The 25,888-nt window shown below is 43.8% G+C and overlaps 1 protein-coding gene across 6 annotated transcripts in view; it reads right to left on the bottom strand.

The window, feature by feature from the left end:
- Positions 1-25,888, bottom strand: part of EPN3 (epsin 3) — a 372,455-nt gene that overhangs the window by 328,926 nt on the left and 17,641 nt on the right. For all 6 annotated transcript variants that reach the window (XM_086930838.1, XM_086930833.1, XM_086930836.1 and 3 more), the window contains exon 2: positions 8,866-9,596. In XM_086930838.1, the coding sequence (XP_086786964.1) occupies positions 8,866-9,439 (574 nt within the window). In that variant the 5' untranslated portion in view covers positions 9,440-9,596. The remainder of the gene's footprint in view (positions 1-8,865; positions 9,597-25,888) is intronic.

Raw genomic sequence — 25,888 nt, 5'->3', positions numbered from 1 at the left:
ATCCCCGTTCCTCCCACCCCTGATACCACAGCTCCCACCCGCAACCCGCCTAACCTAGATCAGCACCAGACCGACACACAAAGGCAAACACCACCCTTTATCCCCCCCCATTCTCAGCCCCCACTTCCACCCAGTAACTAATCACGCAGAACACACCACCTCCATCAACTCAACTCCACCCCCTCAATAAAGAACCATCTACAATCCCACTTCCCCCCCCAGTCTCACCCCCCACTACCCAACCTCCACCCCCTTCACCACTAATAAACGCCCACCCTCCACCCTGCACTCTCCGCCTACCACCAATACTCTCATCCACACCACCAACCTCTCCCCTATGTCATCCACGCCCGACCCTCCCATCCCCACCTCCAACACATTTCCCACACTGGACTACATTACGGCCTCCCTCCTCCAGCTCAAAGAAGACATGCACATCATCAAACAACAACTACCCTGTCTATCTCACTCCAGTTACCCCTCACCCAACACCCTCCACCAGATCAAACAAGACATTCACATCATCAAACAATTACTCAGCACACACCCCAGACACCCCTCACGCGCCTCCACCATCACCTCCCCTCCCAACTGGTCCTCCACCCGGGCGGCGAACTCTCGCACTCGACTCCCACCGCACTGGATCTCAATCCCTGCTCACAACCGCGAAAACCGCCCCCATCGCTCCTGCAACCCTCTCTGGGACCTCGACACAATCACCCTCCTCCGCTCCTACGACTAAGCTCCCCATAGCAACACACCCGACACTCTCACTGCCATTCCTACGATTCACTCCAATCCCCTTAGACCCCCCACACTGAACGACAGAATTGCTATCCATAGTAACCTGAGTAAACTCCCCCTCGCTCTAGAACCCCCTTCCACCCTCGACACACCCCGTCTCAAATGCACTCTCCTCAACTGCAGATCAGCCGCTAGACACTCCTCCACTATCGCCGATCTCATCCTAAAATTGGATCTTGACTTAATCATCATGACAAACATGGCTAACAGAATCTTCTACACCTATAATGGACATTCCGGTTCCCCCCCCCCCCCACCCCCCCCCCAACTACCACATCACTAGACTTGACAGGTCTGGCAATAAAAAAGGTGGCGGAATCGCATGTATATACAGGAGCAACCTCTCTGTCTTGAAAGTAACTTCCCCTTCCCTACCCTCCCCAACCTCCTGTGAATACATCTGCCTCGATATTATCAGTGAGGGCAAACCGATCTGCACTCTTCACGGCGTTTACCACCCACCCGGCGACAACCTTACCTTCTCCCAACAAATCATGGACATGATTTCAACCAACTCCGGGCGACAACTAGCACAAATATACCTTGGTGACTTCAACCTCCACTGGAACGATCATAATGATGCGGTGGTAAAAGGTCTGAAGAATTTCCTTAACGCCCTTACCTCACTCAAATTTGCAACAGTCCAACACACGAGAAAGGCTCTATCCTCGACCTTATCATCTCCAAAGAGGCCTCTATACAACTCGAATCTATCCAACCCTGTGACTGGTCGGATCATCATATTATCACATTCTTCATCAATGAAAAAGTTAAATTTAACCCTGTTCAATCCGCCAGGCCCAAAGTCTGGAAAAGAGACATGAAAAAACTAAACTCAAACTCTCTGCCCCCCAACAGCTGCAACTTACTACTTCCTCCTACTGGCGTTAAGGACGTCCAATCCTTGACTGATCACTATCTTAACACTATGACCTCAATAATTAATGAAGTCGCACCCTTGCAGCTAAAAAAAAGCCTCCGCAAAACTTTCCAATCCCTGGTACGACGGGAGTCTCAATGACGATAGACGCGCCATGCGAATGGCAGAGCGCACCTGGAGATCAGCTCCCTCTGCACTGAACCTAAAAACCCTGAAGAAAAAGAGAAATGCCTACTTCAGGAAAATAAAACGCTCAAAATCAGACTTCTTCAGCCGTCAGCTCGACCAAGCCAAAAATCGTCCGAGAAAGCTGTTTGAGCTTATCCGAACACAATCCAAAGAACAACCCCAACCTCTCAACACTATGTGCGAAGCTCCCTCCTGTGAAGACTTCGCCTCTTTCTTCAACCAAAAAACTGACAACATAAAGAATGATCTCCTCATGGACGCAAGCCTCTATCCCAAACTCCACTGCATAGCACCCACTAAACCAAAAAACAATGCCACCTGGTCAACCTTTGCCACCTACACGGAAGAAGAAATTGGCAGACTGCTCAGCACTCTGAAACCATCCAATCACCTCACGGACCCCCTTCCTGCTAACGCTGTCAAAGTCCTCACCCCGTCGCTCTTTCCACTCTGGACTAAAATCATTAACAGCTCACTTCAACAAGGGACCATTCCTGACTCCCTCAAAGTTGGAGAAGTCACACCTTTGCTAAAGAAACCTACAGCCGACCCCTCTGACCTAAACAACTACCGTCCCATTACCAACATTCCGACTCTTGCCAAACTGCTGGAAAATTGCGCACAAATACAATTGACTAAACACATTACTCAGTTTGATCTCCTCAACTCTCATCAATCAGGCTTCCGAGCAAATCACAGTACTGAAACTGCTATGATTCACATAATCGACGACGCCCTTCAAATCCTAGATCATAAGGATACCTGCCTCCTCATCCTCCTTGATCTCTCCTCCGCATTTGATACCGTCAAACATGAGAATCTACTCGAACTTCTAAACACAAGAATGGGCCTATCTGGAACTGTGCTCAAATGGTTCACGTCCTTTCTGCATAACAGGTCGCAGAAATTCAAGAGCAACAACTTGATGTCCGCGCCAAGACCTGTATCGCTAGGTGTCCACAAGGATCCTCCTTATCCCCAACGTTGTTCAACCTAGTTATGGAACCTCTCACCACCTTGCTACAAGAATCCAAGGTACACTTCCAAGAGCAACAACTTGATGTCCGCGCCAAGACCTGTATCGCTAGGTGTACCACAAGGATCCTTCCTATCCCCAACGTTGTTCAACCTAGTTATGGAACCTCTCACCACCTTGCTACAAGAATCCAAGGTACACTTCCACATGTGTGCGGATGACACCCAACTTTATCTCAAACTACAATCACCCAAAGACATCACGCTCTTGAACTCAACGATCAGAAGCACCCACTCCTGGCTGGCCGCTAATCATCTCAAACTCAATGCCCTTAAAACAGAGTTCCTTCTGATCTCAACTCCCGCGAAGATCACTACCGCACAAATGTGGCTTAAACACCTAACGGCACTCAATGTTCAACCCACCATCGTGGACTCAGCGAAATCTTTGGGCATAACACTTGACACCAATCTCAACATGCAGGAACACATCAACAAAGCAACTAAGGGAGCGAACTACCAAATCAACACCCTTAGGAAACTTAAACCCTTCCTGCCAGCCAAAGACTTCCAAACTGCGGTACAATCACTAGTCATACCTCGAATAGAATACGGCAGCACCGCCCTCTGCGGTCTCCCCCTAGCTACTACGGCACCCATAAGAGCCTCTTTAAACGCCGCAGCGAGACTTATCACTGGATCAAAAAAACACTCACACATTTCCCCTGACTTCAAATCCCTGAACTGGCTGCCTTTTGAAGCCAGAATACACCTGAAAATCGCTTGTTTGACGCACAAGGCTGTCCACCTGAGCTCACCTAGATACCTCGCTCAGAAGCGGACGATTTCTGGAGGCTCCAGAAACACTAGAGGCACAAACAATCTTTTGCTAAGCCTAAAAGATTCCGCAAGGAAAAAACCTATAAACGCTCTCTCAGGAATGGCTCCCAGGATTTGGAACTCGCTCCCCCCTGAAATCAGACTCATCCCCTCTACCATACTTTTCAAGAAAGAAGTAAAAGCGATCCTCATGGCTAAATACACTTGAACCACTACTGGGGATCAACTTCAAAGACTCGATACTCATCTGTACTACTTGTTCGAACCCTTTGCATTTTTGTTTGACTTTGAAATGACTTACTTGATTGTTTATGATATCACTTCACTGTACTTTTAACACTATTGATGTATCTGTGTATATATGCTCCCCTCCTCTGTAAAGCGTTCTGATATCTGCGAAGATCTTGTTCGCGCTATATAAAACTTTCAAAATAAATAAATAAAAAATGCTTCTCCCCCACCTATGCATGTTTACATGTAGGGTGGTGGGAGGAGCATGTCCTCAGAGGTTCACTTTCTAGCTCATTTTCCAGTAATATAGCTCATTTTTGGCGTTTCATTGACGACATCTGTATGATTTGGAGGGGCACACTAGAATCTGCTATTGAGTTTGTCCATAGAATCAATGACAACAAGCTTAATCTGTGATTTACTTCCCAAATCAGTACTAGTCAGATCCAATTTCTGGATGTAGAAATATACATCAGCAATAATAAATCGCAAACTCGGCTCCATAGAAAAACAACAGCGGGCAATGCGATTCTGCACGCTAGTAGTTCGCACCCGGGTCATCTTATCAGAAGTATCCACTATGGGGAATTTCTGAGGATGCATAGGATCTGCAGTTCGGAGTCGGATTTGGAGAGATGCCAAAATGAGGCATTTAACAGATTCTGTGCTCGTGGTTATAGTGCCTCGTTGTTACAGGAGGGAAAAGATAAGGCAAACAGATTTAGCAGAGAAGAATGTCTCATTGTAGGAAGCACTAACATCACCCGTAAAACAGAGGAGTCTAATGACAAGATCAGCCTTATCACCACCTTTAGTGTGGAGGAAAGAAAAGTGAAGGGGATACTTAAAAAACACTGGCCGTTATTCAAGACTGACGTCAGTTTAGCTTCATTGTTACCAGACAAACCCTCAATTACTTTTAAAAGAGAACCCTCAATGAGGGATGCTCTAGTTAAATCTAGCCCTGAGGTAGTAATAAAGAAGAACTGGTTATCGGACAAATATTTATTTTTTTAAGTGTATCTCATGCAGAGCATGCAAGTTTGGAATTAACACCAATGAATATTACTCTGCATTTGATCCTAAACCGATTCAGATGAAGGGACATTACACCTGTCGCACTGACTTCGGGGTTTATGTACTCCAGTGTACTTGTGGGCTCAAGTACATTGGAAGTACTAAACAACAAGCCTTCAATCGTATCCTCCAGCACCTAAGAGTGATTGTCAATTCAGATGAAAGTTATCCAGTGGCGCGCCACTTTGAAGTGGTCCACAAAAGGAATTTGAATGATCTAAAGTACTTCATCATTGATGCAGTACCTAAAAACCTTAGGGGTGGCAACAGAGAGAGACAATTGAAACAGCTGGAAAGTAAATATATATTACTTCTAGACACCAGGATCCCGAATGGGATGAACATGGGGGAGGATTTGCCTTGTTTTTTTATAACAAGAGTATAGTACAATCTGGTTAATCTATCTGTTTGTTCATTGAACTTGTGTATATAGTTCTAGCTATAGGTTATCTATGCTGGCATCATCCCAGTTTGTCATTACTACCATGTCCTATGTACCAGCTCTGATTGTTTCATTTAAGCCATTTTCTATCTATTTCTGTCACCTTGTTGCCCAAAGTGCAAGATTTCCCAACATCCGAGTCCGGTCCTCAGCAGACACATTAAAATCCAAAGTAACCTTATATATATCAGAGTAACGAGAGGGGGTATTTGCTTTAAATGGTAGCATTCTCTATTGGGAAAAGGGCACTATGCCACAATATTCCGATCTTAAATGCCGCCATTTTTGTAATCTAATCACACATATCCGTATATTGTACAGTTATTTCTTATAACATTATAACATGTGGATCATCATTATAGTGGTTCTGAACATGCTTTCTTCCAATGTTTCCCCGTTTATAGTGATACATTTTTAAACTTGGTAAAATGATTTGATGAGTCCATATCTATTTCCAAGTTCACAGTTATTTTGCCCTATGCACTAATTTGCACTTTATTATAGATCACTTGCACTAGCACTTTCAGATTGTGCGTGGGCTATTTATGCTTAATATTACATCTTTGTATATAGACGATTTTAAGATATATGCATTTTAAACTTGGTGCACATTCTTAATTAAGTCGATGTGGTCGGACATATTTTTATTATCGTATTTCCTCTATGAGATTTTATTCTGATGAGAAACATCCAACTAGAATGGAATAGTGTCTATATTGGTATGTATGAAATTTGTTATGTACCAAATGATTTGATTAATGAGATTATTTAATCACCACATTGTATACAAACAGATTTCCTTTAGAATGTATGTTTTTTACAATATGTTTTCTATATCTATGTGCTGTTAACGCCCAGCCACTGATCGTGCACAGTATTTAATCACAGCTATTGGTTCCTATTGTCATGTTGACAAGGCTACAGTCACGTAGCCGAAACGCGTCATGCTAGAGACAAGGGGTCAATAAACCACCTTTGCATTTACCTCAAACGCTTTTTTGTGGTCTGTACCTGTGTTGAAGTCGGAATCCAGGTCCGGCAGGCAGGAGTTGGGAATATATATATATATAATCCAGGGATGTACAGCGTTCTGTGAGACCGGCACTGATGACGGCCTAACTGAGGCCAGAAACGCGTCTGCCTACATTCTACAGCGTTTCACAGACTTGGAGAAAAAACTAATTTGTGCTTGCTACGTCGAATAAATCCCTTTGTCTAACCCGGAGCATGTGTCCCGCTCACTTTGTCAAAGAGGTGAGCATTGGATTTGGATATATATATATATATATATAGATAGAGAGAGATATATATAGAGATATATATATATATATATATACGCATACATACACACACACATATATATATATATATATATGTGTGTGTATGTATGTGTATATATATATATATATATATATATATATACACACACATACATACACACATATATATAATATACATACACATATACGTACATGACATACATAATATACATACACAAACAGACACACACACTATGGGAGCCCAGATGTGGTGGAAATAATCGGCGACAACATGGCAAGCTGTGCACATATAACTTACCTATGATGGTGAGCTCATCATGGCATTTGAGCTTTGAGAAAAGTATATAAATACTATTTTCTGTTCAACATCAGTAGGATGTCGATGAAACTATTGAAGTCAGTCACCTAAGTGTCACTCAGCATCACCTTCACACCAGCACTAGCCAATAGCTCTAGCTAAAGATTTATAAGCCCCAAAGGCGAGACCTATTTGCTATGCCAATGTTTGTTAACATTTACTGGTGATTCAAAGACAAATCAAGTGTCAGGCTATTTTGTTCTTTTGATGTGAGGATTGGCGTTTTACTTTTCATTCAATGACTGCAAAGTGAGAGGAGTTTTTAAAGTGAATTATGTGACAAAGTTAGAATTCAGCTTTTTTCAATACAAAAGAAAATGTACATTCCTGTAAATGAACTGTGTGCATCCAGCAGTTAGGAAAGCAAAAAAAAAAAAAAAAAAAAAAAACAAGCAATTTCTTTTGTAATTCTGAAGTGTGCTGGAAATCGAGATTTTAAAAGGATCAAAACAAATCAAGACACTGGATTGTTGATGCACAAATGATAAATATTCACAAAATCCTCATTTCCACACATCATTTGTGTCCTCTATAGTTGTATCAGTAAAACAATGTGTGTGCAAATTTAGTGGCAATTTCAACGAAAAATGTGATGTCGGTAAATGACAATGCGCTACCACATGTTGCTTCATTTACATTACAAAATAAATCGGCTTGCCTCATATCCATTAAAAGGTAGAAGGGTCCCGAAAGTTTGTTGTTCTAAAAAGTGGGTCATGGTTCTAAAAAGTTTGGGAACCACTGGTCTATACTCTTGCGGCGGCTTGATGTTGGATGCGCAGCATGATTAACAAGATGTAATGTTTCAAAAATACAAAATTCTTAAAGGTTTCACAAAAAAGTGGCAAAACTAGACTTTTGCTTTTAACATAAAACTTGTTCAAATGCAGTTAAATTGATCATCTGCCAATCTGTAGACACAGGGACACATCAAAACATGACTGCACTGACTGGCTTCCTGTAGAAGGCAGAACAAAAATGAGGATATCCTGATCTTTAATCATGGCTTCTATAATACAGAAGCGAAATATGGCCAATCAAGAATCTACTATGGTTATCCACTTAGAAGCTTGAGACAAAGGACCACAGTACAGTTCTAGCTACATAAGAAACAATTATGTTAATCTACTTTTGCTTACTTAAGCACACAGCTATAGAACTAAATTACTAAATTAACTAAAATTAATCATTCCAACACTTTAAAATAGAATCTAAAGGTAGTCCTCGTCAGAGAACGATGTGGCTGCTAACCAACCCAAAGAAAACCCCCATCTCTCCAGTCGATTCCCCCACCAGTATTCACCCATTCACCCTTCTGACTACATTGCCTCTTTCAGCCTACAATTTTTTAAGCAGATTTTGCATGCTTCTGACTTTTGTTTTCTTTTCGTTGTGTGCAAAAAGGTGTTTTTTTCACTCTACTCGCATGCAGCCATCATACCAAGGTAATCTAAAGGTTAGAAGGGCATGAAGTAACGAGAGTGACTACATTTCTTCAGCTCCTTAAACACTACCATAGTGAGAGACTTGCTGAACAATGACTCCTTTCTAACTCTCAAGAACAATCCTAATTGCCAAACAGTCTCTCCTAGGTCACACTGAACACTGTGGGACAAACTTGATGGAGCATTTGGCTGTTATGTTAGTTAAGCAGCATGTAGTGATGACAAACCTGGACAATGAGTATGTCGAATGCTACCAATTTCATCTGCATTCACCTCTGGCACACACCCTCTCAACCACTTTCATTACCACCCACAGCCCCTACCCATGTTACTTTAAAACATACAGTTGTAGGAGGCTGGCGAGGACCTGGACTTTGAGTAGTCATCTCCATACATTGAAGAGCGCTGGCTGTAGTTGAGCTGTTGACTGCTGCTGATGGCTGTTGCCCCTTGTGACATTCGCTCCTTTGTTTTGAGTGCATGATCTCTCTCCTGCTTCAGCTTCTCTTCATCCTTCAAGAGTGCCACAATCTGTTTTGCTTTTTCACGGACATTGATGCCTTGGTCTTTACCATCACGGTCTATAAATTGGAAGTCCTTCAGAGTCTGTACAGTATAAAGGTTCTCACGGCACTGCTGTGCCACTTTGTCAGATGCAGTTTTGATAAGGTAGTCCAGGAGAGTCAGAGCCTTGTAGACATGGCGCCAGTTCTTCCCGCTATCATTTAGACGCCTCCAGATCATGTCCATCACCTCTGAGAAAGCCACAGCATTGAATGTGAGGTCAGCAATCTCAGACATCACAGATGTGGATGGGCCCCAGGGATCATTGGAAGTTGCTTCGCGGACCTTTATCTCTGCTTCAGTGTAATTGTGCACAATATTTTTGACCTGTCGACGCAAAGATGAGGTGGCCATGATTGAGTAAAGGAAAACAGCCAAATGCTCTGTAAGAAGTAGGACTGTTGGGCCACTTGCTGTAAACACTTCAAGTTCACCAGTGCAGTATAGACCAGTGCAAAGGGATCAGTCTCATAGGCACAGTCAGCTGAAATTCACCAGAATTCATAGGGACCTAGAACATAAACAATAAAAAACATAACATTTAGAATCCAATACTCGATTAGTTAAAACAGAGGTTGGGAGTGGGAAGTAAGAATAGGAGAGAGAAAATAGAACGGATAAACAGGGATCAGGAGGCAGACCATGAAAAAAGTGAGAGAGGGACAGGACCAAGTCAGAGAAAAACAAAGAAGAGAATACCTAATCTTTCCTCAATAAAAAAACCTATAACTGGATGGGGAATGTGTGAAGATTCAAGAACCTCTCATCATCCAGTAACGTCAACTAGATAAAATGTGCAAGAACCTCAATGTTTTAATTAACTGTTTTATGTAGAACCTTAGAACTAGTAAAAATATATAGTTCTCTATTTTGACCAATTACAGATAAATATCAATAATAAAAAAGCATACGATGGAAATAAGAAAGATGGGGAAAGCACAGATAGAGGACAAGCTATACGAGGTAACACTGAAGACTTAAAAGTGAATTCTGAGCTATATGAGAGAAGTCTTGGCCAAGTGATCTTGTGGTATGGGGCTCCAGAAAGATGTTGCGGGTCTAGAACTATAATTTTTGGGCTCTGGCCTTTCGGAATTCAGCTATATCTAGTTTCTGCTTCAAAGTCTTGTCTCATCACCAAAGATGCTAAATAGCTTGTTATGTATAGCAGTAAACCCATGTGCAGGTCTTTGTAGAATAAGCAACCAAATGTAAATGGGCTCTATCTTCAATCTGCAACTAGTCTAGTTTTTTTTTTAAAACCATTTTTATTTACATTTTATTATTCCACAACCAAACAGGCATGTCATCATTGATCGCCACCTTCGTCCCATTCGCCCCCCACCCACCAAGTATCTTCAATAAAAATAGTACATTCCCCTTCAGCTCAGGCCCACCCTCCTTAGCATTGAGAGCCCTCCCGTCGTGATCGAAGTACCTCAACTCATGAAGCCGCCGGCTCCTTTGACTGGACTCCCCTATACTTCTGTGCTTAAAGGCCTTCATCTGACCCATGGTACCGCCTCCACTTACCCCACACCCTACCAAATTTCTTAGGGCACCCCCTCGCTTTATAGGTGACTCGCTCAGCTGCCATATAAAGATCCAGCCCTCTCCTCCATTCCTCCAATTGCGGTAGTGCCGCATCCCCCCCCCCCCACCCCCACCCCCCCTCCTTGCAACATCTCTCTTGGCGACCACTAGGGCCAGGACCAGGAAAATCAGTAGCAGGCGTGCTAGGTCCACATCGTTGGTCATGCCCAGCAAGACCAGCTTAGGGTCCACCGGCAGGGCGGTTTCCAGTACCTCTCCCAGCTCTCCCAGGATCTCCCCCCAGTAAATTTGAAGTGTAGAACAGGACCAGATAGTGTGGTAGAAAATCCCTTTGTCGTGACCACATCTCAAGCAGCTCGGGTCTACTGCCCGTCCAATCCTGTGCATGCGCTCCATATCAAAGTATGTTCTATGAAGGATGCTGTATTGGATCAGTCGCAATCGGGATTTAATTGCCACCTCACTCGGGTGAATCAGTACCGTATCCCAGTCCACATCTTCCATCTCCCCCACGTCCCCCTCCCACTTCCTTCTAAGAGTGATCAAGCTATTGGGCATATTATTCATCAGCGTTCTGTATGTTAGGGAAACCGCCCTGTCTGGTATTTGTTCTTGGAGGAGGCGTCCCTCTAGGGGTGCATATTCTGGGAGCATTCCCAAATGAAATTCCTCCGCTCGCTACGCATGTCTCAACTGTACATATTTAAAATACTGGGTGCGGTGTAGTCCAAACTCTGTCTGTAGCGTTTGAAATAATTTCAGCTCCCCTCTCGCGAACACGTCCCCCAGAGTCGATATCCCTATGTCATCCCACCTCTGGAACCCCTTCAGTTTGTTCAATTCTTTTAACCAGGTACAATGCCACAATGGAGTCTGCCTAGTCGGTTTCTTCTCCCAGCCTATTCTTTTTGACGCCCTATTCCAAACTGTCAGGGTGAGCCTGGTTGCCGGAAGCAAGGCCCCTGTCCCTTTGCCCCCATACAGATAGTGGGTGCATGTACGGGCTGCCATACCATTCCTCTCTAAAGCATATGTGGGGTGCGTGGCGGGGGCACGTAGCCAGTCATTAATAGGGGCCAGATGTTCTGCCCAATAGTAAGCCTCCATGTTGGGCAACGAGATCCCACCACTATACTATCCCAACACTATCCTTACCCACTGAACTCAAACAGATCAGCAATCTTGAACATTTCAGGAAAAAACTTAAAACTTACCTCTTCACCCTGCCATAATCCTAGCCAACTTTCCTACACAGCTTCATTTGCATAGTTAAACTGTCCAGTATAAGCAACAGCGCAGAGATATCCCTTCGGGAATTGACCCAGGCGCTTTACAAGCGAATAAATAAATAAATAAATACTGATGCCTGTTAAGGGTCAGCAATGCCACTCTAGGCTGTTTACCCAACCAGAGATAGGCTCTCAACTCTGCATTCATTTCCCGAAACACCCTATTAGGGAGAGGATAGTACTCATTCTGAAAGGCATAGAGGAACTGCAGCAGAATCACCATTTAAAAAATCGCCGCCTGGCCCAGGATCGTGAGCGGAAGCAGCCGCCACCGGTTTGAGTCGTCCATAAAATTATGTATAATTCTCCTGATGTTCCGCTCGTAGGATCAGGCCCTGTCCAGTGTAACAAAAATCCCTAAGTACTGAAAGCCCTCCATCATTTGCAACCGTTCAGGCAACCCCGACCATTGTTCCATGCCTCAGGGGTCATAGATTACCGACTTGTGCCAGTTGATCCGGTACCCGGCATGGGCTCCGTATCTTTCCAATTCTGAGAACAACGTTGGTATGGTGGTGTCCGGGTGGGAGATATACAGGAGGACATCATCTGCGTACAGGGATGATTTTTCCTCTGTCGCATCAGACGGACTCAGTCGAAACCCCTGTATATCCGCATTCTGCCGTATCGCTCCCGCCAACACCTCAATCGTTAGTGCAAATAATAGTGGGGAAAGAGGGCACCCCTGTCTGGTGCCTCTTCATACCGGAAAGTGCCAGGAAAGGACCCGTTGACCCAGACTTTCGCTCTAGGGTCTGTATATAGAAGTTGTACCCACTTCTGAAACTTGGGCCCAAAACCAAACTTTCTCAGCATGCCTTCCAGGAAGGGCCAATGGACCGCATCGAATGCCTTTTCGGCATCTAGAGACAGGAAACAGTGGGGATCCCACCTCCCGCTCACATCTTGCTGACAATTATGCGTCCGTCTAAGGTTCAACCTGGTGGCCCTATCGGGGAGGAAGCCAGTCTGATCTAGGTGTACACGCCCCGTTATCACTCCCCTCAGTCTAAGGGCCAGGACAGTCGCTAGGAGCTTCACTTCTATGTTTAATAGGGAGATGGGGCGGTACGATGCGCACTCCTCTGCCGGCTTACCCTCTTTATAAATTGGAATTATTGTAGCCATACGGAGGTCCGGCGGTAGCACCCCCACCTGCACTGCCTCCTCAAAGAGTCCCAAAAGATGGCGGGCCACTAAGTCCGAGGAGCATTTAAAAAACTCTGCAGGAAACCAATTAGGGCGCGGGCACTTCCCCGCTCGTAATTTGGTCAGGGCTTCCCTGACGTTGTCCAACTTAATATCTGCCTCTAGGGCACCCTGGTTCCTCATCTGTCAAGACCGGGAGGTCAACATGTGCCATATATTGTAGGGCGTCCTCCGTCGTCCCTAGCGTCATAAAATAATTTAAAGTGCGTTTGCGAAGACCTCCGCAATCAACTCGTCCTTTCACACTAGGTTCCCTTGGGCGTCTCGGACCTGCTCTACCCATCTAGCATCCCTCTCTTTCCTGCTTAGCCACGCTAGTAGCTTCCCGGATTTGTCCCCCACATCATACAGCCGATGCAGCGTCGTCAATGCCTGTATTTTGGCGTTTTTCTGTCAGTACCTCTCTGTATTGGCTTTGCACATCAGTTAACCTTCTGAGGGTCTCCGGTGTTCTATGGAGTAGATATCCCCTTTCCAGTTCTAGTATTTTATCCTCCAGCATCCCGACCTCAGTTCGCACTTTCCGGGCCTCCTCTGCCAGCCTGCTCCTCGCTCTGTCTCGCATCACCACCTTAAAGGCCTCCCAAAAGACCACCTTTGACAAGACAGAGCCCTCATTTTCCGCAACATATGCTTTAATATCCGCTCTGATACCCCTCAGAACGGTCGCATTTTGCAGATCCCATGCGGTCAACCTCCATGTCTTCCCTGTCCAGGAGCAGGGCGTGATCGGAGATCTCCCTCGCTTGGTATTCGGCCGTGTCGTCCATCGTCAGTGTATTGCGGGCCATGAAAATATAGTCCAGTCTCGAGTGGATCTTGTGTGCCCCTGAAAAGAATGAGTATGCCCTATTGTCCGGGTGTAGCCACCTCCATATGTCGGTCAGGCCCCAGGTAGTCAGTGTCGTAGAGAGTAAGGTTGGGGTCTGGTCTCTGGATCTGTCCCCCGTCCTGTCCTGTGTCGGAACCATCACATCGGTAAAATCCCCTCCTATCACTTGTAGCGTATCTGATGTGTTAAGGAGAATCTCCGTCACCCCTTTAAGAGTGGCTACCTGTAATTTTGGGGGAGCATAGACCGAGACCAGGGTGGAGTCTTGCAGTCTCCAGGTACCTCTCACTCCCACATATGTCCCTAGGGGGTCACTCCACGTTTGTGTTATTTGGGAAGGTGGGCTCTTTCTACTCAATATGGCCACCCCACTAGACCCTGTAGAGAAGCCTGCGTGTGCCAGAACCTTATATCGCCCTCTAGCTAGGAACCCACAGTTGGTGCCCTGCAGATGTGTTTCTTGGAGCATGATTATAACGGGGCCTATCCGCTTCATATAGGCCTTGACCAGCCCCCTCTTTATTTTACTCCCTAGCCCATTGACGTTCCAAGTTAACACTTGAAGCCCCTTCCGGACCCGAGATGTCTCCGCAGGACTACCTGACATCACTTCCTGGTTGCTGGTATAGGATGCTTGGATTCGGAGTGAATCGGGCGTCTAGAATGCTGACGTGTACGACCTTTGTGACATGCTCCAACCCCCCTCCTCCCCCAGTTCCCCCCCAACCATCCCTGCTCCTCCCCTCCCTGCCCCACCCCCTCAGCTACCCAAAACTTAGAAACAAGACAACTCCCCCCCTCACTCCCCACCCCACCTCCCTCCCCCTTGCAAATAATCGCAATCCTCTCAAAACTAGACTATGTGGCCAAATCCTTTAGGGAATTCCTTTAGGGAAGGGTAAAAGTCTGCCAGTAGGTGAAAAGTAGTCTTGAAAGAATTTAATGAGGTTCAGGGTACTTAGCAAGAATTGTACACTTTGGCAGTAAGAATAAGCGGAACAATGCATGGGAAGCAGAACTTACTTGGGTGGTTGACAACAAAGGTTTCATTTTTAGGACTAGGGGGTGAAGAGTAGGAGCTTATGCAGTGTTGTCTATATGGGGAATACTGAATGAGCCTTCAAATGTATAACTATTTCACAGTCAGTTACAGATTAAAACTAAAGTATGGATTTTGGGGATTGGAAGTACATATTAAGTAGCTAAACCCTGGTTTTGAAGCCTGCTGTTTGTAATCGACTCACAAACGTTGCATAACTCTTTCTCTTAGTATCGGTTCCAGCCACCTACTTCAAAGATTTAAAAAACACGAAGAGTGTCATTTGAACCCTTACATCTGCAAACACCATGATACAGGTTCATAAAGCCTGCCAGGAATCCATAAAAGGATACCTTGAAAGCGTAAGTGGCTTTAGCACTTGGTAATAATATGGCACTACTGTGTACAATTAGGGCATAGCAAATCCTCATGAAAAGGCTGGCTCATGGTCATTTGAGCACGTCAAACTTGCCAGGTGTTTTAGGCATTAGCAAACTCCTCTTTAACCCTTTCCCACACCAAACGTTCCCAAGCTGTGACAGGAAGTGGTGGGCCCTGCAATCCCCAAGATCTGCCACACTATTTCGATAGCACTTGGAGGTGTTCAAATTACTGACAGGCTAACATTCAGGCTTCAACCATGAATCATGCATCACTATTGGCGAGTCTCAGGTGTACACTGCGTTTGCCTCAGTGAGCCAGAAAGTACCAGAGATATCTGATGGAACTGTTGCAAGCCTTGGTTTTCATGGTCAGAGTAAAGGGATCCTCTCTCACAGATTGCTTTCTCAAAGGTTAACAGACAACTTAGCCACGCCCAAAAAATCTTAAACTGTAGATTTCCACAGCACTTCCAGATATCCCCTTAATTGTTCAACACAGTAGTTCTTAACTGCATGCCTTCTGTGGACCCCACTGAATAACTATTGGAAGCTGGAGGCGCATTTCTAATCAATTTCTACTATTTGAACCACAAAACCTATATAAAACTGTAGTAACAAGTATGTCAAACAAATACACAAATTATGAAACATTTTCTTAAATTCACAAACAAAAGAATATATAAAAATGGAAATGTCCATATAAAAGTGAAGGTTGGGAAGCTTTTCAAAATGTGTTTCCATTTCAAAAAGACAAAAGCTATATGCTAGATCTTAGCAGACGACTGTCTTTTTCGCTCCCAATACATCCTTTCTTTGTTGGCGTACAAGTGCCTCAATTAAGGCCACCAATCGCCATACTACTGTTTGATGTAATTGATTGACTCCCACAAATCAAACGGCGAATAATAATTTATACCCTCCAATTTTACATTTTTTCCCATTTAGAGAGCATTAAAAAAAAAAATCACATTTTTATTTTATGTATAAACGCTTTATTAATCTGGTATTATTGTTTTGTGGCCAACAGACCACAGGTTAAAAACTGATAGTTTAACACGGAGCATAATTTGATCTGGTGGTATGCGGTGTTCGGCACCAGAAGTGAATCGCCAACACCGGCACTTATGACAGCAGCCACTTGGTCTCGCTGTTTGTGCAATAAATAGGTGAGCAGTACTACAGTTGTTTATTAACTCAATATACATTGAAAACAATTAATACTAGCTGCCCAAGCCATACTTATAGCTTTGGGGGCTTCGAATAGTCTGAGATGTCACACTTGTATAAGTGTGATGGTTAGTAGTTGTGTAGGTACTGTCATATGCATCACTGGCAGGGGCAATGGGTGGTGCAAACTGTGTTGGCCTCCTGTCGAGGGCACAGGCACTTACTTGTTTTTACAAATTAAGCACTGTTTAACACAATCTGAAACTGTGCCATGACATCTTACTTTCAAAAAGTGCAGGATTTTATTCACAGATCTATCTATATTGAAGTTTCCGCCACATCACAGAGACAATCACAATATCAAAAACAAATAAAAAGAAGGATACAAAATAGCACATTCTTTACATTATTACATGGCGTACATCAGATTCTCACCAAATAATACTGTAACTGACCTCTCAGGTGACCTCCCTAACTTTAGCATTCCACTCATTAACACTTATTTACTTTCCATCTTAATTTTGCTAGTCCCCCAGGCGAAGGTAGAGAAAGATTTTTGCAGGAATAAGGATATGCAAAGCTTTACTTTCTCTCTAGGTCAGCATGTGTAAAGTGTAGTTGTCACTTTTAACATCACGACTACCATGGTCCTCTATATTGGTCCTGACATTTTCTGTAAGGATTTTATTTGCAACCACACCACAGAACACACTACGCCTCGCCTGTTTTCCTTGTCCCAGTCCTAACATTTTGCGGCGGTCTTGTCAACCAAACCGAATTTACATTCCCTAGCTTTTAATCCAAGACTTTAAAAAGTCCTCTTTATACTAAATCCCCTTACTTAGGGCCTATCCCTTCTTTTGATATCTAAAGGATGGACAAACTCTAAACCCTTAGACTTCTGGTTTTGTACATGTCTCTTTGAAACCTGTGTGCTTCAGGCAAGTTTTAGGATATTGTGCAATGCTTCTGCGCTAGGGGTTGTATCATTCTGAGTATATGGCATATTCACCGAAAAAGGTTTTATGGTCTGTCACTACAGGGGAGACTTGCTTTTAGGTCAACGTCACTGTGGGCGTTTTTTTTCTTAGAAATCCTTTTAGGAATTTTGCTACAGGTCAACTTTTGGAAGTGTTTTTAATCATCTTAATCGCATCCTTCGGTCTGCCAGGCTAAATTCGATCCTCATGTAAGGCATGACAAGCAGTCCTATGAGACTTCATAGGGGCCACGTTAGTATGCTGCTATGGAGCCATTCAAAACAGGAAGTGTTGGGCAACTTCAAAGCAGGCAGCTTCTCCCGATTCAGGTATTAGCTTTTGTTGGGACATACAAGAAAGGAGCCTCACACCCATGTTTACAGGCATTACTGCAAGATTTCGTATCAGGGCACTCCTTCCCAGAGCAGACTTCTCTGACCTTGCTCTTCATGTCTGTATTACAGCAAATGATAGATAAGAGATGATGCAGCCTTACTGAACAGAGATGCCACCCATTTCCAAACTACATAAAGGGCATTGTTATATGCATGGTAATGATCAGAAGGCGCAGGAATTGGAAGGGCACTATGTGCAGGGTACACAGTTGTACAAAATCTCGTAGTATTACTGTGACAGTCTTCATCAGATCCTGAGCTGAGTTGGGACATTTTTTGTAATATCACATTAGGCTGGGAATTTTCCACAGCACGTTGCAAGTACGACTTAGAGAATGAAGAGGCCAGTATTTTAAAGGCTTCTTGCTAAACGTGGTCCACTTGCTGGTTACAGTACGGAGTTTGCCTAATATTACTACAGAGGATGCCTCCACAGCTGATGTTGTGGACAAGGAAGGTTGATGTGGCATTTCAAAGGGTGTACTCTGCCTCCAACTTTACTGGTAAAGCTAATATGTATGCCACTTGCATGAGAAAATCACTCCTCTGAGACTTTCAGACCTTACTGAGGAAAATGACCCCAGATATTGACCATACTACAACACTGGCTTTAACTGAGCAACTAGTATGATTTTTATCAGACATTTCTTTTGATTTTTTGCGTGTAGCAATTGCTTCCAGTCTTTTGTGGCAGCATACTGCAATATTTGTATCCGGTAATGGATGGCTTAACAGCAAAAAATTACTGTGCTCCACCGTGCATAGTGTTGTCATCAATTATGTAATTTCAGATGTTGCAGTGATGTTAGAACAGGTCATGAGTGAGGTTATATTGGAGTTATTTTGCAGTGCATTTCTCCCATTTTATCATGTTAGTTGATTTGAACATTCATTGCGACTGCTCCTCCAGTAAAGAGGTGTGCAGCCTGAGAGACTTTATGCTACCACTGGAGCGCACTCAATTTGTTTCAAAGTCTACCCATCGGGGAGGACATTCAATGGATAACCTTTCATTAGAAAATACACGAACAACGTCCGACCCTCTTCCCTTAATATAGTCAGATCACTATTTAATTCAATTTCGTTGGACCTTTTCTACGCAGGTTAAACTAAAAAAAAAAAAAAAAAAAAAAAAAAAAAAAAAAAAATTGGATGGTGCACTAAGATTACCTACAACAAACTTTTAAGCGCCCTGAAAGACGCTTCCCCATCTCTTCTTGGCTTGGTAGAAACAGATGCCATAGAGGTAGGCAATTAAATTTGCGACACTGGAAAAACTGGTGCCCAAGTTGGGGGTCAATTATTGCAGAGTCTTGGTTTACAGAAAGTTTGAAGGTGGAGAAAAAAACTCTTCAGAAATGCAAAAGAAAATGGCACAAATAATATAAAATGGAGGATAAAGAAAAATACAATGCAGCCCTGAAGAAAAAAAAAAAAAAAAAAAAAAAAAGTCAGAATACATTTTCAAAAGCACGGGAATATATTTTTTTCAAAAAAAGTACAAAAGGTTATGTAAATAAAATTCGAAGGGGTGCTTTCATCTACTTCCCCAACATTTGTTACATTTAAGTAACTGTTTGTGTTTTTAGACCGGTTGCTTGCCTGATTATTTTGATTTAGAATAGATGTTGACATACTCTACTTGTAGGTTGATTTGTACATCCTCTGTTAGGGTGTTTTGTTATATTTGAATGTACCCTTTCGAATTTTACTTACATTACATTTTGTACTTTAAAAAAAAAAAAAAATAAGATATTCCTGTGCTTTTTGAAAATTTCTTTTCACTCATTGAATGTGTAGGTCTTAAAAAGCCTTATGTATGTATTGATTCTTCAAGGGTTCACGACCAATTAGGGGTTGAACACAAGAGTAATTACTCAGAGTAAGAATATTTTAATAAAATCTCTTGTATGCACTTTTTTACTTATTATCAATTAGCTTAGTGTTTCTGCGCACTTTTCTCACTGCTAATCAGTGGTCAAGTGCAAGTGCTCCTGTGGTAAAATGTGTTATGGATTGGCGTTTCAATGACTGGCCAGTTTGAATTATATGTCAGTCCCTAGTAAAGTGTACTGCGTGTGCCAGAGCCTGTGAATCAAATGCCGTTGGTGGGTCGCAGCATGGGATTGTGACACCCACACGAACAGCCCGTACAAAGTAACTCAGACCCGCCATTGCAGAGTTTGCACGCAGTTTGTAACTGCCATGTCCACTTGGCCAGTGCACTCACTTGCCAGTCCCTCCGCTTCCCTTTACTTAAAGGTCAGCCAACCCGAAGGTAGGTCCAAGGTACCCCTGTGACCGGGTGCAGTGTATGTGAAAGGTAGGACATGACTTGGTGTATGTGGTATGTCCTGATAGTGCACAACAGCCAATTTCGTTATTCGCTATTGCAAGGCTACCTGATCCCCATAGGAGAGAATTGGGATTTTGTCTATAACATCTTACAAACATAACTGGCCAAGGGAATTAGGTAGGAAAATAAAGTTTAGTATGCCTGAACTCAGAAACTATAGATGCATCTTTTAGTGAAGGTGATTTTTACATTCTGTGTTGGAAAAGACCACTTTTAGAAAGTAGGCATTTTCTTGCTCAGTCATCCTGTGTGCCTCTTTTGAATGTGGATTGCCTGTCTGGTTTATGGATGACAGAAGGCTGAGCAGCAGGAGTGGCTCGGGATAGTCTAGATGGGTCAGGAAAGGGCTGAATAGACCTGGGCTGTAATTGGGGAAGGGAGAGGAGATTTCCTTGCACCTCAAAGGGCCTGGTATGCCTCTGACCATGCCGTCTCCACCTCCTGCCAGGAAGTCACACCAGAGAAGGCAGAATTGGTTCTGGCTGGGCACAGACACTCTCTGCCTAAGAGATCAAACTATTTTGGGATATAAATATTAGGGCCCAGACCCCTGACTTTCAGAACCCTTTTAGATCAAGAATGCCGCCAAGAAGAAGAGCTGGAGAAGCTGTGAGGAGGAACTACCACTTTGCTGTGTGCTTTGCTGTGTTGGCCTGCAGTGGCTGATTATGTCTTGGGCAGTGAAAGGACTGGACTGAACGATCTGCAATCTACTTTTTTGAGTTTCTCCAAGGGCTTCAGGTAGATCTTGTCCCCTGTTCAAGAAGTCTCAGGAACAGCAAAGACTTCAAGCTCTTCCAACCTCAGCACTGGGGACTGTGTGTTTTGTGCTGCAACAGAGGAAAAAGCAACCAGACGCCGTCTACGACGCCGCTATTGACTCTGTGCCCTGAAGGCACCACAGAGGGCACCGCTGCAACACAACCCTGGTGTCACCGACGACACCTGCTGACGCCACCACCGAGCCGCTGCTCGCACCGTAACCTGTGGGCACCGCACTGTCTCGCTTCACGACGAAGCCCCTCCACAACGAAACCTATGCCTCTGCTTGCACCATGGTTCGAGGGCACTGCTCGTAAAATTACCTGACGCACCACCCTGATCACGCACCGCAGCCTTGGCCTACTGACACCAGCACCATCTACTCCAGTTTGTCAGCCAAAGACCACGCTTCAGCCATGACGACGCCACTGCTTGCATCGTGACCTGCCAGCACCGAGACGAGCACCGCCTTCACCTCGCACCGTGACCCTGGTCTCACCGACGCCATCTGACGCCGCCACCAAGTCGCTGCTCCCACTGCGACCAGAGGACACCGAAAGCCGCACTTCGCACCAGACGCCAGCGCTCCTGACTTCAACAGAGGGGAGTCCCACCTGCAAAGTATGTGACTTCAAGGGCCCGGACGCCTCCTGCACCGACCTGCGGTACCCACACCTTCAGACGCAGTGCTTTCGGACGGTCAACTAGAGGTCGCCAATGCCCTGCATTTCTAAAAGATACTGTTTGCAGGTCTTCCACACGCCGCAGTCAGACAGAACTGTTTGGGTTTGTTTGCTTACAATGCCGTGATAGCCCCGGACGGAGCCCAGGACGGAGCTATCAACATCAAGGAACTATTTTTCAAGCATATTTTGATAACAGAGGATTTTGAAGTACTGTATTGTGGATTGATATCGTTTATGGTGTTGTCTTAAATATATAAAAATTTTGATATTTTTTTAAACTGGTGTGGTGCCCTTTTGTAGTGCTTACACTGTATTACTGTTGGTTAGGTGCAAATGCTTTACACACTGCCTTTAAGATAAGCCTGACTGCTCGTGCCAAGCTACCAAGGGAATGAGCAGGGGTTATTTTAGGAGTGTAACTCCCTTATCCTGACTAGAGTGGTGGTTTCTGCCAGACTTTGGCACCTGCCCTAGCCGACCAAAAATCCCATTTTTAACAGTTTTTAATAACTTTACAGAATCTTCACAATACGTTCCAAAAATAAAGTCTCACCCATCGCAGCTCCTTCCTGGAAAGTTTCAGGGTGATCTGCCAATTGGAGTGAGTGTAAGTGTGTGTATAGATGGGAGGGGATGGATGTCCCAAAACGCGATTTCTCCATGCAGTGTCATAGGAAATTTAGACACATCTACATCCAAAACAGTTGAATGGTTTTTAGCAGAACGATAGACCTTGGTCAAGAAAACATGGTTTTGGGACTTTTGGCGTAAATCCACTCAGTAGTTTGATAAATTAGGGTTAAAAACACTGTATATCTGCACAGTTAGGTTCGCAGGAGGCTTGGAATAGTCCTGCAACCATGTAACTTCAAATAATACAGTGATATGACTGGCCAAGGGGGGCCTCCCCTCCCCCCCTTTTTTCCTGCGGGAGCTCACGATCGGGTTTGCTGGGCACAACATGAAGAGAAATTTTGCGGCCACCATTTGAGGACACTAGACCTCGGTCCAAATGTCTTGAAAATTTTAAATAACAAAAAGGTAGAGGGGTGGGAGGAATCACCAGCGGACATTCAACATGCATAGTTTAAAGAAACTAGAACGCTCGCCGTGCACTGCTTATGACCTCACATATTACAACACTAATGACATCATCAACTTTAGGTGGTAGCAAGCTTTGTGAAGAATCAAACCCAAACAGACAAAGCCTAGGATGGTGTGCCCACTCTAGAAGGACAAAGGCTTAGGATCAGGCGCTACGGTGATCAGTGGCACTTTAGTGATTTCGTAGCGCAGCATTGTTTGGAATCATGCTGATGTGGTTTGGGGTTCACAAATCGGAACCAGCAATGGATCCTCCGGTGGAGCCATCGGTACCTACGTCAGAGAAGGACTGAGGACACAGGTCATGGAGCCAGGGTGGAAGTCTTACCAGAACCTGGATGGAGCCTGTAACTACTGCAAATTGAGTATGGTTTGAATTCAGTATTGTTAGGATAAGACATAGTACCCTAGCACCCTGAAGTTTGTTTTAAGGTCATTAGAAGGCCGAGGAAAAAATATCTGTATTGAACAACAATAACACAGGTGTGAGTCTCCGGGAGGGGCCGCAGTATTCGGTCATTGCTGTGGTGATAAGATACTCTGGGACCCGGTCCTCTTCCCACTAAATTACAAAAAAATGGTTAAGTACATTTCATTGGGGAGCTCACCTCTGAAGGCACGTGTAGCAGCAGGTGTATCTGCCACCAGATTCTTTCATCTGGAAGTTCTTAGGAAGGCGTGTACTTTTCTCCCCGAGCATGCTCAGGCACTGGTGGGGTTACAACAGAACTATTCGAATCACTTGTATCTTGGGTTATCTGCTGCAACTCTTTAAAAAACAAAACAACTGTCTACCTGTTGATCAAACGGACGCGCAATCCTCGCACCTCTGTAAACTCCACTGCCTCCTCGCCCTTAATTGCTCGCTGTTTGACAGTCCATGCATTTGTAACAAACCTTACACAACAACTGCCCCTTCTTCATTCGGCAGCTTTTTTCTTGGTATACTCACATCTTCCTCTGCCTACATACTGAGAGTTTCCAAACTGAACAAATAAGGTGGCTAGGCCTTGAAAGATTTGTTTGCTAAAACTCGGAATGCCCTTCCCTTTGCATTCTTCTCTTTCTGAAAACACTCAAAAGCGGCCTTTGTAACATTTAGATCTGTCAGTCAACCTGACCTGTAAACAATGTCATAGTTCCAGTACAACCTCTGTTATTTGTGAGCTTTCCAAATCTCAAATAAAATGAATCTAGAGCCCTCAAGTTTTAGCACAAAATCAAAAACAAGCCCGTGGCTAATAAAAACAAGTTAGTGTTTTAACGACAGTAAAATATGAAACTAAACAGATTTGTAGTGGCAAACAAATCGAGCCGAGTTTGAAGCCAGAAAAACTAGTGTATTGGAAACCGCCAAGGACACTGTGTTAACAAATGAGACAGCACTTTGAGCTCTACCCTAGAGATATCAGGCAAACATTTAGTCAGCTCCGGAAATGCACTTTTCGGCCTACATGGAAATGAAAACCAAATGTGAAAGTTAAGAATGTGAGAGAGGGTGAAGTAAGTGCTATAGCGAAGTAGGGGATACAGCGAAGTAGGGGATACAGCGAAGTAGGGGATACAGCGAAGGTGGGAGTTTTGTCCGTACCTTCTTAAAGGCTTCAATAAATAATTAATGTGCATTTCACACCTCTTAGAACGCCTAGTTGGTTAGATATTCAAATGTTGGACACTGTTTGCGATTGTGAGCACCTGGTTGAATGACCTTTTTAACAAATGGTGAGAAGTAACTTTTATGGTTGACTAGAAGCAGGTCATTGCAGATTTTCTGTCCTAGTGGTCAGCACTAAGTCGCTAGGCTTCCTCTTCCCTTCCGTAGAAGTCTTATAAAAATGTTAATTCCAAGTTTTTAACACAGACGCAATATTTGTGACAGGAGGGTCGCCCCTTCAATAGAGGCAAACAGGATAGTTGTCTAGGACACAAAATTAAGAGGGCACCACCAAATTCGATTAAATAAAATTACCCAAGAATCATTGAATATCACTTGAGCTCAGAATATTTAGAGGAAAGTCACTTTTCCACAAACTGAAGTTTTATGGTACAGTATTTTGTCGATAGAAAGAGGGTGTCCAAAAGGTCTGGGGCCGATTCACACATGGAAAATTTGCTTCCCAAAATACTTACGACGACTATAGATCAGTGATTTAGGGCCGAGACCAATTCGCTGGATTAAAAAATAAGAAGCGCTCATTACACACCCATCTGTGACATTTCCATCTATTAATCACTTGCATGTATATTAAGAAAAATTGTGCCTGCCCAAAGAAGTGTCCTAAGAGTAGTCTGGGGCAAGCAACACAACCGATGACCTACATCCACAAACAAGATCATTACAAAGTTGGTTCAGTGACTCACAAAACAGAAGCACACGAGTTCTACCGGTTTCCCTTGACAGTACAGTACTCCTGTTACACCTGGTTTAACAGGAATTGTATCTGAGCACATCAGATGAAACAATTGTGAATTTTTAAAATGTACTCTTTTCATAAGGGGGACAGCGGAGATCTTGCCATATGCAAAAAATTTACTTTGTAACTGTAATAAATTTTATTTTTTTTATAGCTTTCCATTTGGCAAAGCGACATACCCATTTTTTCCTGAATTTACAAAGACGAACTTTAGAAAAATAAGGAGAGTACGACCTCTTTTAGGTAAATGCAATGAAAGAATCCACTCAGAGCATGTGTAAATTTGCATCTCACGAATTGCAGCAAAATCCAATGACTAAATGCTTTTATTTTTTATAAACGATATACCTTCATTTGACAACATGAGCAATGTGCTCGCATTACTCGGGGCAAGGCATGCATACTGGCAAAAACATACTATATTATACAAATGAGTAAGATGTACACTGAACAACATCCTCAAATTTTCTAAAACTTTTGTGAAATTCTTTTTGAAAAGTGTAGGAGATATCAAATGTATCGCATCCTTGTGGTCAAACGTAAAATTATTTTTATAGAAGGGGAAAAGCAAGGAATGTCATACCTCAGTCAGAAGGGTCAACATGTTAGGGAGTTGAACTGGTTAGGAGTGAA

Source organism: Lissotriton vulgaris, chromosome 7, assembly GCF_964263255.1.
Source record: "Lissotriton vulgaris chromosome 7, aLisVul1.2, whole genome shotgun sequence".
Classification (NCBI taxonomy): domain Eukaryota; kingdom Metazoa; phylum Chordata; class Amphibia; order Caudata; family Salamandridae; genus Lissotriton; species Lissotriton vulgaris.
The sequence above is the reverse complement of the archived record's forward strand: the minus strand, read 5'-3'. Positions and strand labels throughout refer to the sequence as shown.